The sequence below is a fragment of the Cnephaeus nilssonii genome (assembly GCF_951640355.1).
Source record: "Cnephaeus nilssonii genome assembly, chromosome: 15".
Classification (NCBI taxonomy): Eukaryota; Metazoa; Chordata; class Mammalia; order Chiroptera; family Vespertilionidae; genus Cnephaeus; species Cnephaeus nilssonii.
The window spans coordinates 57023870-57042054 of record NC_137086.1 but is presented as its reverse complement, the minus strand read 5'-3'; the positions used below and the strand labels follow the sequence as shown (position 1 = coordinate 57042054).

The window sequence follows — 18185 nt, the reverse complement described above, 5'->3', positions numbered from 1 at the left end:
TTAACAGTTTGGCTATGATGTATCTTGGCATTGATATTTTTGGAGTTTGTCTTACTTTGGGTTCACTCAGATGTTTGATTCTGTAGATGTGTATCTTTTAGCAGATTTGGAAAGTTTTCAGCCAACATTTCTTCAGGTACTTTTTTAGCCTTGCCCTCCCTCTTCTCCTTCAGGGACTCAGATGATACAAATGTTAGGTCTTTAATAATAGTCCTACTGCTCCCAGACACTGTTCATTATTTTTCAGTCTCTTTTCTTTCTGCTGTTTAGAACGGATACTTTCTGATGTTTTCTCTTTCAGTTCACTGCTCTTTCCTCTGTCCCTCCATTCTGCTTTGAGCCCACCCATTGAGTTGTTTTTTATTTTGACTGTTGTATTTTTCCATTCCAAAAATTTCCATTTGGTTCTTTTTATGTCTTCTATTTCTTTGCTGAGATTCCCCCCCCCCCCGCCCCTCTATTTCATGTTCATAATTGCTTGTTGGAGTATTTTTATAATTCCTTTAAAAACTTTTTCAGCCCTGGCTGATGTAGGTCAGTAGTTAAGAGTGTTGGCCTGCCCAACAAAGAGTTGTAGGTTCGATTTCCAGTCAAGGGCGAGTATCTGGGTTACGGGTTTGACCCCCGACCCCAGTTAATGGCTTCCTCTCTCTCTCTCTCTCTCTCTCTCTCTCTCTCTCTCTCTCTCTCTCCTCCCCACTCCCTCCCTTCCTTCCACGCTCTCTAAAAATCAATGGGAAAAATATTCTTGGATGAGGATTAACAACAACAAAAAAGCTTTTTTCAGCTAACTCTCTTTTGTCTTGGTGTTGATAGTTCATTGAGACAAAATTTTTTATTAAAACCTAGAAATTTTGGGTATTATAAGACTTTGGCTCTTATTTAAGTCTTTTATTTTATCTGGTTTCCTCTGACCTTCTCTGGTAGGGAAGGAGGTTATGCTGCCTCTTACTGCCTGGTGGAGGCAGAATAGGTCCCAGCTCAGCCTCCATTGACATCTGAATGTGGGAGCATCCTCGTCTCTGCTGGTCACAGATGGGGTGGGAGTTCTGGCTGCTTGCAAGGCCTCCACTGTTGCCTCCCTGGCTGGGAGGTGTAGGAGAGCCTCGTTACTTTCTGACTGTTCCCTACCCGACCTCCCCTGACATCAGAGGAGGGGAAGGGATGCCCTCGCTGGGCAGTGGGGAAAGCCCTGACTTCGACTAGGCCTCCTCTGATAACCACCCCAGGGAGGACAAGAAGGTAGGATGCCTCATGCCAGGTGGGTGTGGAAGTTCAAGCTCCCTACTTGATCTTGACTAACACCAGCCAGTGGGGATGAAAGCCCCAGCTCTCCACTTGGCCCTCTCTGATACCACCCAGTGGAACTGCTGTCACCCCTTCACAGCCTGGTGAGGGTGAAGTCCAGGCTCCCCACTTGACCTTTGCTGGCCTCAGCGGGATGGAGCCATAGATTGTGGGCCAAGAGGAGAGCCGTTTATGATCTGAAAGTCTTCTGTCTTGTTGAGCTACCCCTTTCCTGGCCCTTGGAGATAACAGACTTGCTTGGGTTTGTTTGTATGTTTGTTTTTTGGTCACTGCCTATTAGCATTTCCCGAAAGGAAAACTCAGGGAATTCATCTTTATGGTGTTCTTGGGTTCCGAGGTCCTTCGCCAGTCTTCCTCCTCTCCAATTTTCAGGGTTTTGAAAAGAATGTTGTTTTATATAAAACTAGTGGCCTGGTGCACAAAATTTGTCCACATTAAAAGGGAATTAATTAGAGGAAATATTTTAGTATTGCTATTTGCCTTTTCTCTATAATAGAAGTGTCAGAGATGAAAGAAAATTAGTAAAATGTTTATGAAAATCTCCCTCCTGTCAGAGTCTAGGGCATGCTGCAGGACCTAGAGTCAAGTCCCCGCCCACCACCCGCACGCACTTTGAAAGCGCAGGAGACCCAGACCCTGCCAGCCCCACCCTTATTGGGTGAGACCCAGACCAGGCTGGCCCCACCCCCATCAAGCCCCTCCAGGCGGGGGGGGGGGGGGCGCAGCCTCAGGTCCCCTGTCAAGCCCCATGGGGTGGGGGGGGGGGGCGCAGCCTCAGGTCCCCTGTCAAGCCCCATGGGGTGGGGGGGCGCGGCCTGAGGTCCCTCACCCCAGCCAGGCACCATGCAGCCTCAGGTCCCTGCTGTTCGGTCGTGATATTACCGCATCCCAGCTAATTTGCATATTCCTCTATTGTATAGATCAGTGATGGGCAACCTTTTGAGCTTGGTGTGTCAAACTTTCGCCAAAAAACTGAGCATAACTCGGGTAGTGTGTCACTTTGAGGAAAAAACATTATTTCACAAATGTTTCATCCTCAGGAGCAGCAAATGTTTCATCCTCGGCATGCGGCCGCGTGTCATCAGAAATGGCTACGCGTGTCAGTGCTGACCCACGTGTCATAGGTTCGCCATCACTGGTATAGATAGATGTCTGGTGTTTTTGTGGGAGGGATAGGAAAAAATTCATCTGTTTTTAGAGGCAATTCTTTGCCTTCTGTCACTTAGGAAAGACAGACTATTCTTGCTAAGGTGTTTGGTCTTCCCAAGATGGTCACATTTTAAAAGGAAATACTATTTCTTTAAAAGAATGACTTTTTATTACTAGGAATTCAAGTGTTTGTGAGCCAGGGGATACGTGTTGGGTGTGGTTTGTGAAGGAAATAAACTCAGAGTCTGAGAGTCGCTCCTGGGACTTGGGAAGGCCATGCCTGGCCCTCGGGGAGAACCAGCCGCAGACTCCCACGGGGAAGCTGCTTCAGGACCCGGGCCAGAAAGTGTTCCGTCAGAGCCTTTCTCTGACGCTTGGTGTGCTGCCAGGGGGGAAGGAGAAGGAAGCCCTTGCTTAAGTAAACACATACTCCTGTTTCACTGAAGACTGAATAGCCTAAGGCATAATCGGTTCCATGTGTTCAGCATTGATAGTCCATGCATGACTAGTGGCACCTTTGAAATAAGACCGATCGGGTGTTTCACGTTCTGAAATAGTCACTGCCATTTATTGCATGTCTGTGCACAGCAAGCATCGTGCACAGTGTTCTATGTGCACACTTCTGCTCTCACCTCTGAAACATACGTAGGTGACACCTGTCTGACCTTATAATGAGGAGGCGTAGTCTCAGATGGACAGGTGACTTGCACAAGGTCCTCTGGCCTCCGTGGGGCTGACCTGAGGCTGCTCCTTGCCCAGCTGACCCAAGTTCTTATACTCCCCACACTCCTAAGCCGTGTGCGTTCAAACCTGGTTCTGCATGGGGATTCTCCGGCCGGACCTCAGGCATGCCCAAGCCAAGGTGATTGATTTATTCCCTAGAGCAGGGGAGCTGGTCCTGGCGGCATGATAGAATCACTAGAAGAGATTTCCTAAAAGCCTGATGCCAGCTGCACCGCTGGCCACTGAACTCCAGCTGTGCGTGAAGCCCAGGATCAGAGCTTTAAAAACCTCCGCTGGAGATGCTGGTGTTCTGCTGGTTTGAGAGCTTGGAGGTCCCGGTGGGGTGTCAGTCAGGTTCTGGAACTCTCTTCGAGTTGCAGAAAGGACTGGGGACTGCAGCCTGCTTGGGGAGCTTTCTTTGCAAAGCACTTCTATCGCGAAAATGTCAGATGCCCACACCAAAAAGTGGGGTTCAGGCTGAAGGGGAGGATGAGGGGCTTCCTAAAGCCCTTGGAGGCCCTTGGGGCTCCCACTGCTGACATGTGTGCAGGAGGCCTGGTGAGGGGACCAGGTGGGACTCTGCTCTTTTTTTTTAAGCCAATGTGGCAAGTGGGTTGGCTCAGAGGTCCCAGCACTTCACAGGTTCCAGGTGAGGACTCAGAGAGTGGTGGGATGGCCTCATGGGTGTGCTGTGGTTCCTGGGTGCCCCCCAGACCCACTCTTGCCCTAACCTGTGAGGGCCAACAGTGAACCCCTAGGGCTATTTTTGCAAACTGATACTAAGTTAGATTTATTTGACTGAGTATATCATCCCACCCCGTCATAACGGATCTGAAATGCCAGCATACTGGGGCATACTGTGTTTTCTTTTATCTGGCAGCCCGGAGCCTGCTGGGTTCCTGGGGGAAATCTGATGCCAGGACCGTGCTTTGTCCCTGTCTTCACTCTGCAGGCATCCCACTGGGTCCTCACTGGCAGCCCTGCCACCACAGGTAGCGGTGCCCACTCAGGCACAGGCAACCCACACTCCTTTACCCTGAGGCCCCTGTCAGGCCAGCTCACTCCAGGTGGCTGAGCTTAAACTCTCCAGCTACCACTTGGGCACCTCAGGTCACGTGATCTCGGGTTGAAGGTTTTTAGAAAGTTTTCTCTCATACATTAATGTCGCTGTTCTTTATCAGGGGAGAATTCTTGGCTTTTGCATAAAATGAAACAACACCGAGTAGAAAGTTTGTTCTGGGTTTGGCTTCAGCCAGAGGGATTGGGGGAGGAGTCCTTAAACTGGGACAGGGGAATGGCCCTAGGGACAAGATGCAACTGGCAGACACCGATCCAGGCACTGTCTCTCTCCTAGGGCTGGGGTGTAGACAGAAATGGGATTCCAGAGGCCACAAGCCTTTCTGTAAACACTGATCCACCCCAGAAGGGGCCTCTCTACTTCACTGCAGGCTGCTGGACAGCAAAGCCTGGCAGGCAGGAAGCTTGGGGCACGGGGCAGCGCCCATCCCCCCATCTGCCATCCTGCTCTATGCTCATATGCTCCACCGGTGAAGCAGAGAACCCCTGGGAGTTCAAAGACACCCCTCACTCCTGCAGCGCCCCTCAGCATCCCTCTCCCTGGTCTCCCCCACTGATGTTAGGGCTGAGCTTCAGAGAGTTGGGCTCCTGCCTCTGCCTACCTTGCTGTCTGAGAAAGAGCAGGGCAGAGACCCCTTAGGCGGGCGCTTCAGTCCCGCCCTCCTCCCACAACTCAGTTCTCAGGACTGGAAAGCGGCCTGAGGGCATCGGACACCCGAGGGCACTGTCCATCTTCCCAGGCTCCAGGGCCAGGAGTCCTCGTGGCGCAGCCATGGCACCTGCTACTCCGGGCCCCATGCCTTCAGCAGCTGCCGCTTCCTGCACCTTCCTTGGGCTGAGATCCGAGTCTTCAGGGGAACTGAGGGAACTCATGCCAGGAGAGGGTGTGGAGGCCAGCCCTAGACAGGTTCCTCAGAGCCCGGATTCTTTGGCCGGAGGCTGGAAGTACATTTTTTTCCTCTCACTTCTGGCCGGCAGTTACCCTGCTCCAGTGTTGCCGTTCTCTGTGCTTTGTCTAACACACACCTCCCTGGTGATCCAGACACTCGCTCCCACGCCGGCCGGCACCTGCACAGTGCGCTGGGGTCCTGCCATCCATCATCTCCATCCACGAGGGACTGTGACCCTGGCAGGGGAACAGGCTGAAGCTCTTCCCCTGAGGACATGTCTCAGTGTGAGGGGCTGGGGGCCCTAACTGCAGAGCTGCTGGCCAACCACTGCTCCAATCCTCCTGCCACTGTTACTGGACAAAGCGGGGTGTCGTTTTCCCCACTGGGGGATGGGGGCAGAGTCCTTACGATATCTGGAGAGAAAGAATTTTCTGAGAGTCGCACAGAATGAGTGATTTATTTCCATGGAATTAGATCCTTGGGTTTCCAAAGTCTCATTTCTCTGAGTCCAGCCCTAGAAGAAGTGTAGGTGGGGTTTCAGTAAAGCTAGAAGCACAGCCAGGGTCCAAAGTTCCCATTCCATGTTGTAGCAGATCCAGGACTGCGTCAGGCTAGCTGCAGTCCATTAGTCTGTTGTGTATACATTTGTGGGGGGTGGGGGGGGGAGATACCCTATATTTGAATTCTTCACAACACACTGTGTTACCTTTATAATTAGAAAGGTCAAATGTTTTCAAATAAATTAAACAAATCAAAGAAAGTGTCATTTGCTTTCCTCGTTCTACTTTTTGCCTTCTATAAAAGGGACATATATTTAAAGAAAAATAAAAAATGGGTATTTAGAGAAAGCCCCCCACTCCCTAGGGCCCTGGAACTCAGTGAATTGGCAAACATAGGTTTGTCAATGGAAGAGGCAGAGGTGGGCCAGGAGGGCTTCGAAGCCGGGAGAACAGAGTGCACGTGGCTTAGGGAAATAGCAGGAGCATTCATTGCTGCAGAAAGCACCTCAAACCAGAGATAGACGGGGGCTGGCTGGGACCCAGGCACTGGGCTTGCCTTCTCCTACTGAGAGCACAGGCCCACACTCCATCAGGCTTGCTGGTGGTCCAGTCACCCTGACCTCCTCTCCCTGGGGTAAATGGACGCTGCAGCCGCAGCACACACTCATCTGTCAGGCTGACCGCTCCAGGCTGACCCCCATTGCCTCCCACCACACATGCAGAGGGCCCTGCCCCCCACTGAGACCTCCATGTAGGGACCAGCAGTGAGTGTTCTTGGTTCCTTCCAGTGAAACCTCTTCTCCTCCACCCGGCATTCACCCTGGGGCATTCCCAGTGCCGCAGCCCTGAGAGGGCACCTGGTGTGGGAGAAAGGCGTGTGGACAGGACTCGGTGAGCAGAGCTGTGGCCTTCAGTCGAGGCGTGTGTGCAGTCCTGAGGGACTTGGCAGGGAGGAGGCCAGAAGAATACATTCTCGGGGGCTTCCTTCTGCCCTCGCATCTCCTGCTTGTAGTAGCTCCATTAGCCAAATAAGTGCTTAGCTGGGTACTTTTTTTTTCTCTTTATTAGCTGGATACTTATGCTAGAAATTATTTGCTAGTGATATGAATTACAAGTTTTAGTTGTTGCTATGCATTCTTTCTTTAAATTGTATTTTTTTCTTGTTTTTTAATTTTTATTGAATGTATGGGGTAACACTAGTTAATGAAATTAGATAGGTTTCAAGTGTACAATTCTGTAATACATCATCTGTATATTGTATTGTGTGTTCACCACCACCCAAAGTCCAGTCTGGCGTCGTGCATTCTTATTCACTGAATTTGGCACAGCCCTAGCAGCGACCACCCTACTCTGCACACCTGCACTCAGAAGCCCAGGAGGGTGTGACATCTTGAGTGTGACAGGAGGCACAGCCCTTGAGCAGGGATGGGGCCCTTGGTAAACCCCCGGTCACCACCCACAGAATGTCAGGCCTGCGTCGCCTACCTGCCTGTTTCACCAGAATTGTGGTAAACATGTTTGAATACATAGCAACCAGCATAGAACATATGCTCCAAAATGCCATTTCAGAGGCTAAAAGTGCAACTATTATGAGCCTATATTTTTAGAAATATTTTTGAGCCAGATTAAATGAAAATGTTTCTAGATCCATTCCAGCTGGCAAGCATTTTGCTAGAAGCTCCAAGTCATTCTGTAGCTGGTGGCATGAGTACACTTAAATCCCCGCCTCCACACCCAGGGATGGGTCTCTGTGACCAGTAGCAGCCTCCCAAGGCTGTTGGCCAGATTTGTGGGACACTCTTGTGACTGGGCAGATAGACAGTGATCTCAGGTGCCATCCCTTCCTGCCATGCTGTTGAGTTGGGTATGAAGGACTTGGAGTGAGTCACAAAAAATCTCTTTCAATGGGGTGTGCGGTTCAAAAGGAGGCACTCCTAGTAGTGCCTCTGTGGTATGTGGATTGTTGCTAAAGTCAACTTTAGCCCCCTTTAGGCTCCAGGGAAACTTCTGCCCCTCCCTACACTACCTAGAAGAACTTGAATTAGGGCCTTGCCCATAATAAGAAGTTATCGGCTGAAACCGGTTTGGCTCAGTGGATAGAGCATTGGTCTTCGGACTGAAAGGTCCCAGGTTCCATTCCGGTCAAGGGCATGTACATTGGTTGTGGCACATCCCCGGTAGGGGGTGTGCAGGAGGCAGCTGATCGATGTTTCTCTCTCATCGATGTTTCTAGCTCTCTATCCCTCTCCCTTCCTCTCTGTAAAAAAATCAACAAAATATATATATTTTTAAAAGTTATCAGCCATAGCCTTTTGTAACCTGTCTCTAGGGCAGGACAAACTTCTATTTACTAAACATGTGCTCTTCTTATCACCCTGCAGTGACCCTTTGAACCCCCCAAGGCACCTCACCTCGTCCCTAGCTCAGGAGGCCTCACATACCCATGTTCTCTTTCTGTCTCTGAATCTCGTACACGTGGGGTCTCTGACTCTCTCAGGTATGCGGGATTCCCATACATATGTATGTGTTAAATTTGATTATTGTCTCATTAATTTGCCTTGTGTCTATTTGATTATTAGTCCAGCCAGAAAAACCTTGAGGGTAGAGGACAGTTTCTCGTACCCCACAGGGGGGAGAATATTGCGTAACGTTAACGTAAAAACATTCAAAACTGTAAAGAATTTTATGAGTTTATTTGAGCCAAACTGTCAACAATTGCCAGGAAACAGAATCTCAACAGATTGGGATAATGCTCCCAAGAATGGCGGTTTTTCATCTATTTTTATACATTAGAATCAAAGGAGGGGATGTAGGTGGGTTACATGAAATTCATTGGTGATAGACTAGAGAGGTGGGAGAAAGCAAAGTGGGGAAACCTCTGGAATTGTATAAAGAGTAAAACTACAGACACATACTTCTTTTACTTAGGTGGGTACAGGATAGTTAATAGTCAACAATTAACATGATAACAATAACAATGAAGGAATTTGTGGTCTCTGACCTGGAGCCCAGGGCATTTGGTTGTGCCCTGAGGGGTCCAAAAAAAGGGGAAGTTACAAGTTACCCTGACATTTTGTTTTTTTAATATATTTTTATGGATTTCAGAGAGGAAGGGGAGAGGGAGAGAGAGATAGAAACATCAATGATGAGAGAGAGAGTCATTGATCGGCTGCCTCCTGCATGCCCCCCAACTGAGGATTGAACCCACAACCCGGGCATGTGCCCTTGACCCGAATGGATCCCAAGACCCTTCATTCCGCAGGCCAACGCTCTATCCCCTGAGCCAAACCTGCTAGGGCAACACCAGTATTTAAAAGGCTAAAAATCACTTTTCTGTTTTGCAGCTCTCGCTGAGGTGAGGGAAGAAACCACGCCCCGCCTGCCCTTCCCCATCATCGGCCTGGCTAACCTTGTGCCATCCTCCTTTCCTCTCTCCCCTGGGGCCCAGCCCTTGGTGGGGGTGTCACCAACCCCGCCCAGAAGACTCCGCGGAGGAAATGCAGCCCTTCCCAGCCCGACGTTGGCCAGGTCCAAGCGCCTGCCGCCTCTTGCATTTAATCACACGGTTGGCCACATAATGCCATCTGAACACAATGAAGTCAAGTTCAATTGCTCCATCAGCATACCTAACACGTACCAGGACACCCATATTTCTTGGTGGAAGGATGGGAAGGAATTGCGTGGGGCACATCATGCAGTTACTCACTTTTACCCCGATGATGAAGTTACAGCAGTGATCGCATCCTTCAGGTAGGTGTTCTTCCTCTTCCTAGTTAAATGTTACACTGTGACGGTTCAAAAGCAAGTGCCTCCTCAATACAAAACAGTCTTGTTTTCTGCCTGTGCAGCTCCACAGGTGCATTCCGGGTGTAGTTTAATACCCAAGAGTCTGCATGGTGGGTCTCTTTCAATGGATCGTAGCCCCACTGGAATATAGTTAGCTCTCAGGTCTGGTGTAGGGGTGACAGCTCTCCCAGTACTCCCTCCCAGGCAAAGCATCCCAGGGGGGCACCGGCCCTCAGGGCCCAAGGACTGGGAGGCAGCTCTCAGCAAAACGGGAGCTGGTGCTCCTGTGGCCGGTAGGCCCCGCGGACCTAGTGACCTGCGATTTCTGGCAAAGGGAACATTTTTGTGGTTTGTTTTCTGTGCAGTCGAGGGACTTGTGGTGGTTCCCATCACTGAAGCTGGAGGACTTTGCTTTCTTAGTGGATTTTTGTGTGTGAAGATGTAAAGGTCAGTTTGTATCCCTGTGGGTTCCTTGGGCCCTGAGCAGCTGGTGTTTGATAAGCCCCTGCCCACAGCTGTTCTGTGGGGGTCTCACACCTGCTGCTTCTGGCGGCCCTGAAATGGGACTGTACATGGGAATGCAGCAAAACATATAGAAAGTAAGGACATAATCTCTTAAATCAAACCATCAACTGGAGACGTTATTATTAACCCCAGACCTCTGACACTCTGTGACTTGCTTCATAATCAGAAGACTTCCTTCAGCTCAATATATACAAGGCTTTGCACACGGGTGACCATGGCTTGCCACCTGCACCATTTGATCTGTGACAGGACACCTACTGGTGCATCGTTGTGTTTATTGAAGAAAATTTTTTTTCATTTTTATTATCATGGTAACATGTACACAAATAAAAGTGACCATTTTAGCCCTTTTTGAGTGTATACATCATTGGCACTAAGTACATTCACATGGTGGTGCAGCCATCACCACCATCATTTCTAAACAGAAACTCCTTGCCCATGAAATTCTAACTCCCCATCCTTCTCCCCAGCCCCTGGTAACCTCTAGTCTATGTTCATTTTCTATTTCTCTACTCTAGGGACCTCATATAAGTGGAAATGTACAACATGTGTCCTTTATGTATTTCTTTCAAGAGGCCCTAGAGCTTAGCTGCTACGAATGAGCCATTTCTGAGCAGTCCAGCCCAGTTGGGCAGGTCCCAGGGACAGAGGGGCGCTGTGTGTCCCTTTAGGATGTTGCCCCGGGGCCAGCCCAGGCGAGGCTGCCCTGCTGTGACGGGCTCTGCAGCTGCTGGCCGTATGGTCTGCCCAGGTGGTTCCTGTCTAGACACCACGGTCACAACCTGTATGGGTCCTGTGGTTCTGCCTGGATCATATGTTTCTATTTGACCAGAATCTCATGGGACTTTTATACCTTTCTTAAAGCAGGGAATTCATGTCGTAGAACATTTCAACTCTCTAAAATTTCTCTCCCCCATTCCAACCCCCAAATCTCTGCCAATGGGTATCTGAGTCATCCATCCCTTGAGTAACTTTCTAGAGACATTCGGTGCTTGGGTTGTGTGTGTGTGCCAGGCCCCAGTGTGTATGTTAATCTGATAGAGTGTTACTCACAGCTGGAGTGAATCAGTACCCATGGCTCACATTATTGGGGCGATATAAATGCTGTTTGAAGCTGAATCATGTCATAGATGGTAATCATGTTTATTTCTTACAATTTTTGTTTTCCTGAAATTAGTATTGTTTCCTTGCCTGTTTGTTTCATTTTCTAAGTGTCAATCACACATTCTTCTCGAAACTCTACAGGAAGACAGGCATTTCTTTGGAAAGTGACAAGATTATCAGCTCTGACCTTTTGCTTGGCAACGCCTGCCCTAGAGCCGTCCCCTCTCCTGCTCTGGTCTGGGGTCCAGTTGAGCCATTTTTGTGCTCCTCGTGGGGACCCTCACCCCTCTGACTCCCAGCCCCTGCTCCCAGGAGCTCAGGCTCCTGCTTGGCTTTCATTCCCTCACTTGGCATTAAGACCATCTTCCACTAGCCTACTGGGACCTGCATCTCTGAAAATGCCATGTTTTCCCTACCCTGACCTTGAAGTAGTTTGGCCTGATGCAGAATTCAAAAGGAAAATAATTTCCTGTTGTCACTTGAAAGTCATTGATGTACTCCTGCCTTTTCACTCCTAGATTTGTTCTTGCAGAGTCCAGTGCTATTCTGATTCACATATGAACCATCTGCTCTTTCTTCTCAAGCTTTGGGGTCTCCACATGATCTCAGAGTCGTGATATTCCGGGTGAAGCACCTGATTGGCTCTTTTCTCTCCCTCTGTGCTGCCCACCATGGGGTCTGGTGAGGGAAGACCCATATCCCCAAAACTGGGCATTTTCTTGAATCTGCACTTTTTCTGGAACTGTTCCTCAGTTGTCGGAATGCTTAGATTGCTATTCTGAACTCAGAGCCTTTCCTGTGGAGCCTGCATGGAGACTGTGCCTGCTGTTTGTGCTGGGGACAGGGCGGGCCTTGGGATACCACTCCTTGTCTTCAGCCCACCCTACCCTCCCTTCAGCATGGGACCTTTCCTTGGTTGTCTAGAGTAGCACAGAATTATTTGTGAAAAATCTGTCCTATGCTATAGATACAATGGATGTGGACTTGCTCATAATTAATGCCAGCACACAGTCCTTCTCCTCAGTCCGTTGCTAAGCTCTTCCTGACATGAATGTGTTGACTTAAGAAACATTCAAACATGTAGAGAATTTGTCTTACTTTAAATAATTTTTTTTATTTTTCAGTTACAGTTTACATACAATATTATATTAGTTTCAGGTCTAAAACCCAGTGATAAGACGTTATATAACTTACTAAGTGATCACCCTAATAAATCTAGTACCCACCTGTCACCATACCGAGTTAATATTATTGACTATATTCTCTATGCTGTACTTTACATCCCCATGACTATTCTGTAACTACCAATTCGTTCTTAATCCCTTCACCTTTTCACCTAGCCCTCAACCCCTCTCTCATCTGACAACCATCAAAATGTTCTCTATCTATAAGTCTGTTCTTGTTCTGTTTGCTTATTTATTTTGCTTTTTAGATGCCACATATAATATTTGCCTTTGACTTATTTCATTCAGTACAATACCCTCTATGTCCACCCATGTTGTTGCAAATGGCAAGATTTTGGTTTTTTTATATGGCTGAATCATATTCCATTGTTTATATATATATATATATATATATATATATATATATACCACTTATTCTTTATTCATTCATCATTTTTTTTCAATCCTCACCTGAAGATATTTTTCCACTGATTTTTAGGGAGAGTAGAAGAGAAAGGGAAAGTCAGAGAGAAACATTGATGTGAGAGAAACACATCAATTGGTTGCCTCCTGTGTGAGTCCCAACCAGGGCCTAGGCCAGCGAGGATCCTGCAACCAAGGTATGTGCCCTTCACCAGAATCTACCCGGGACCCTTTGGTCCGCAGGCCAATGTTCTATCCACCAAGTCAACCTGGCTAGGGCTCATTCATCTATTGATGGACACTTAGGTTCCTTCCTTATCTTGGCTATTATAAATAATGCTGCAGTGAGCATAGGGGTGTGTATGTCCTTTTTAAAAAATATATATTTTTATTGATTTGGGAGAAGAAGGGAGAAGAAGAGAGAGATAGAAACATCAACAATGAGAGAGAATCATTGATCAGCTGCCTTCTGTACACCCCCCACTGGGGATCAAGCTTACAACCTGGGCATGTGTCCTTGACCAGAATCGAAACGGTGACCTTTCAGTCCACAGGCTGATGCTCTATCCACTGAGCCACACCAGCTAGGATCATATGACTTTTTGATTTAGTGTTTTGGGTTTCCTCAGATAAATACCCAAAAGTGAAATTGCAGGCTCCTTCTTTGTCTCTTGTTATATAGCCTTTGTTTTAAAGTCTATTTTGTCTGGTATGAGTATTGCTACCTCAACTTGTTGTTTGTTTGATTTCATTTTCATAGAATATCTTTTTCCATACGTTTACCCTGTGTGTGTCTTCTGATATGAAGTGAGTCTCTTGTAGACAGCATATGCAAGGATCTTGTTTTTTTATCCATTCAGTCACTGTATGTCTTTTGATTGGAGCATTTCATCCATCTTCATTTAAAGTAATTGTTATATATGTATTTATTGCCATTTTATTATTCATATTTTTTATCTTCTTCATTTCTGACTGGTTCTTTTTATGCTTTCCACATGTGTTTGTCTTATGCTATTGAAGTTCTCACTAAGTTCCTTGAGCATCCTTATAACCATTATTTTGAATTCTGTATTTGTTAGTTTATTTGCCTTGCCTTCATTTCATTTACTTCCTTTTCTGGATATTTCTCCTGTTCTTTTATTTGGGACCTGTTTCTTTGTCTCCTCATTTTGGCTGCTTCTCTGTGTTTGTTTCTATGTAGTAGGTAGAGCTACTAAGTCTCCTGGTCTTAGTGGAGTGGTTTTATGTAACAGGTGTTCTGTAGGCCCTAGTGGCCAGCCTCCACAGTAACCTGAGCCAGGGGCTCCAGCTGCCCCCCTCCCCCGTACCCCTATGTGAGCTCTGTGCACCCTTCTGTTGTAGTTGAGCCTTGCTTCCTGTTGGCACCCCACTGAGAAGGATTGACCCCCAGGCCTATTGGCTGGGAGGACCAGCTGGGACAACAGCGGAAGAGCTACTGTACTGTACAGGGGCTAACCTCAACAGAGCAAAACTTACTTCAGTGGGGCTTTGGTGCCCACCAAGTCCACCCCTTGTGGAGGTGGCTGAGTTGTAATCCAGTGTGACCTGAAGTCACTTGTGAAGGTGGCTGAGTTGTAATCCAGTGTGACCTGAAGCTGTCCACTGGGTGCACTGGCTCTGGGGCCTCCCAGGAGTTGCAGGCCAAGGTCAGCCACTGCCTGTGCCCTGCCCAGGGCCACCTGGCAAAAGCTACAAAGCCATCTGAAGATGGCTGCTACTTTGTGTTGGGCTTAGAGGTGTCCAGGAGAAGCCAAGCTGCAAACTGCTGCTGCCTGCCTCTAGTTTGGGGCCTGGGGCCACTTAGCAAGACATATAGGATACCCAGATTTTAGGAAAGTCCAAATCATGATCCAAGAGAGGCCGTTTATATGGGAAACCACTGGAAGTGGCTTAGGTGGGCCCCGAGTTGGGGGGGACGGCGCCTCAGGGAATCACCAGGGTAGGGGAGAGCAGGGTTGACCAGGTTGATGGAGACTCAGATCTGGCTCCCACCTGCTGGCTTTGTCAGGGAGGAACCAGAAAAAGAGCAGTTGCCTCTGACAGCACTTTTGTCTGGGAGAAAGCTGCCTCTTCAGCTCTCACACTGATGCCAGACATTCAGTTCTTCCCTCTATGTCCCTGCTGCCCCAACACTGGAGCGCAGAGCGAGTGAGTCCTAGTAAATCTATTGTTGGGTCCTTTTAAAAGGACTATCTGGGACTCCCAACAGTCCTCCACTCACACAGCCGAAATCCCCACTGGTTTTTACATCCAGAACTTATGGGGATTTCTCTTCCTGTTACTGGAATCTTGGATTATGGTGCCTAGTGTGGGTCTGGGACCCCTCGCTCCTCAGGAGGAACCTCTACATCCAAGGTATCCCTCATGATTTTTATTCATCACAAGTGGATGGGGGACCAGCCCGTTCCACGTCTCTGCCCCTCTTACCAGTCTCAATATGGCTTCTTCTGTATCTTTATAGTTGTAGGACTTCTGTTCAGCTAGACTTCAGGTTGTTCTGCAATTTAGTTGTAATTTTTATGTGGTTGTGGGAGGATTTGAGTACTGCATTTACCTATGCTGCCATCTTGACTGGAACTCTGAGAATTTTTATAAGCATTTATTTCAGCCAAACTGACAACATATGCTGGGGAGCAAGATCCCAAATGATCCCAAGAATAACAGTTTTACAGCTTTTTTCTTTTTAAAATGTATTTTTAAGAGGAAGGGAGAGAGAGAGAGAGATAGAAACATCAATGATGAGAGAGAATCATTGATTGGCTGCCTTCTGCACACCCCCTACTGGGGATAGAGCCCGCAACTTGGGCATGTGCCCTTGGCTGGAATCGAATCCGGGACCTTTCAGCCCACAGGCAGATGCTCTATCCACTGGGCAAAACCAGCTAAGGCAGTTTTACAGCTTTTTATAGGCATTTGAAATTAAGGAGGGAACAGAAGAAATAGTACGGAGAAACAAGATAGGGATTGGATTACAGGATAGTTAATAAGATTATATGTTCTCTTGAGGATGGTTACAGCTTATTTCAAAGGTGTGATAACCTAGATGCACAGAAACAATGGACACGGCTCTCTTAAGACAAAAATAAAGCTTTTACCAAAAAAGTTACATGCCTGGGGCATGACTACCCACCATAGCCTGCCAGTTAGGAATTTAGAATCAGAAAAGACTGTAAGGTACTTTTCATAGTGTTAGGGTTTGGGCAGGTGATGTGGGCTGTGAAAGAATTCACAACTGAGAGAAGAGAGAGAGAGAGAGAGAGAGAGAGAGAGAGAGAGAGAGAGAGAGATTATTTTACTTCCCCCAAAGGGATAGGGCCAGTACATTGCTAATCAATGCAAGGGCAAGGAACAGAAGCTGTCCCCTCTCCCCCCCCCCCCCCCCCCCCACCTTTTAAAGCCTTGGACAAGGAAGGGAGGGGGATTTTCGGACTGCTGCTGTTGCTAGGTGAAATTGAGCATACATGGCGGGGGGGGGGGGGGGGGGGGCGGGGAGTGACTTTATTAGTTCTTTAGGAGACAATCCGGGCAGCTGTCTAGGGAGGTGTCTTATCAGTATTTTTCCAAAGCCTGTAAAACATTCTTAGAGCAAAAGTTATGAAGAATTTAAAAAGGCTTGTTTGAAGAGGAGGGGGAAAGGGAACTTTCTACTAATTATCCCTGGGTTGTAAAGCAGCAGGGAGTAAGGGTATGCAAGAATGTAGCCTTGAAAGTAGCTTATCTTGTCCCTCAGTTTGAACAGAGGGGCTGTTGGAATCGGGAGCTAACAGTCTTGGAGTTTAATTGCCGGGTGCTTCCCATTAATTGTGGAAGGCTACAGCAAAGAAAGGCCTTTTCTTCCATCCTAACGTATACAACGCCCCCTCCCCCCCCCCCTTTTTTGTTTTTGTTTTTTTTTTTTTGTCCACAAATGGCTGAAGACAGAGTTTTGATCGCGTTCCTTGAGTCCCCCTGCTCTAGTCCTGGCCTGAATTTTCCTCACTGGTCGGCTGAAGGTACTCCTGGACTTCTGCAGCCAGGGTGTGATGCTAGCATGTTATTTGTGCCTGATGGTTTCTGGGGCTCCCTGTCTGTGCCTCTGTACAGGTGTGCTCCGCATCTGCCTTGAGCTGCTCCCTGGGGCCCTGCCCTGTATCCCTCTCTGCTTGTTACTTTCTCCCTGGTTGCTGACTCTCCCTGAGTCATCTGGCAAGCCTGCTGGTGCAATGCTGCGGTCCCAGGCCCAGAGCCAGGTCTTCATAGGCACGGGTGTCCTCAGCCTGTCAGATCTTGTCATTCACTTGTGGAATCCCAGACTTTGCCTGAAAACAGTGACACCTCTTTTAAGGTGAATTTGTGAACTGTCTGGAAAGGACTTCTCTGCAGTAGCTGTGACCTTAGCTTCCCTTGAAAATGCACTAGACTGACTAGAGGTTTCAGGAGCTGCTGAAACCACTAAGCACATTCAGCCACTCATTATGACTCACAGTGGGCAGCACGCCACTCCGGACACACACTTCTCTCCCTTTCTTCAGCCCCTTTCTGTCACCAGGACACACACTTCTCTCCCTCTTTCTTCAGCCCCTTTCTCTCACCAGGACACACACTTCTCTCCCTCTTTCTTCAGCCCCTTTCTGTCACCAGGACATCCAAGGAGATGATTGGGGGAGCATCAGCCCCTTATTTGGAGATACTTGTCCTGTGAGGTCTCTTTCTGTCTTTCCTTGAGACATTCAGCTTCTGCCCCCAAACATGGAGAGATCTAGTCTTTACTTGATCCTGGGTCCTCCCAGGTCCAATGTTCATTCATCAGATGTGTTCAGATTTAATTTTCTCCTACACAGCAGTGAGGGGAAAGGGGAAGAGAGTACACCTAAGTCAGTGGGTTGCCACTCAGATTGGCACATCAGGAAATGCAGGTGACAGGTGATAGTCACACTCCTGGGTCCCCCCCCCCCCCTTCTGACTGACACCACTCTTGACATGGAATTGAGTTGCTCTGTTTAGCATAAGCTAGTAGGATTTGCAAAATGATGTTGTTGGAGAGAAGTTTTATATATATATATTTATTTATTTATTTTAATCCTCACCTGAGGATATTTTTCTACTGATTTTTAGAAAGAATGGAGGAGAGAGGGAAACACAGAGAGAAATATCATTGTGAGAGAAACACATCGATTGGCTACCTCCTGCATGCACCCCACCCAGGGCCCAGGTCTGGGCCGGGGAGGAGCCTGCAACTGAGATATGTGCCCTTGACCAGAATCATACCTGGGACCCTTCAGTCCACAGGCCAAGGTTCTATCCACTGAGCCAGACCGACTAGGGTGAGAAGTTATATTTAAAATGTCCAGTGTGTGTTCTGACCCAAAGAGACTGTGGCTCCTCAAGGCCTTGATGGTGCTATTGCCCTTGGTGGCTGCTAATCGTTGCCTAGGTCGGTGGGGGCCCCCTTTGCCCTTGCCTGCCCCCCTTTCTCTTTTGAGCTTTAAGCCTCGGCCTTTGACAGGCTCAGGGATGGGTTTTATTTTTTTTAATTT

At 48.1% G+C, this 18185-nt stretch overlaps 1 protein-coding gene across 1 annotated transcript in view; it reads left to right on the top strand.

The window, feature by feature from the left end:
- The window catches only part of MERTK (MER proto-oncogene, tyrosine kinase), a 108676-nt gene that overhangs the window by 15059 nt on the left and 75432 nt on the right, over window positions 1–18185 (top strand). Inside the window, exon 2 of the mRNA XM_079791743.1 lies at window positions 8992–9397. Coding sequence (XP_079647869.1) covers window positions 8992–9397 — 406 coding nt within the window. The remainder of the gene's footprint in view (window positions 1–8991; window positions 9398–18185) is intronic.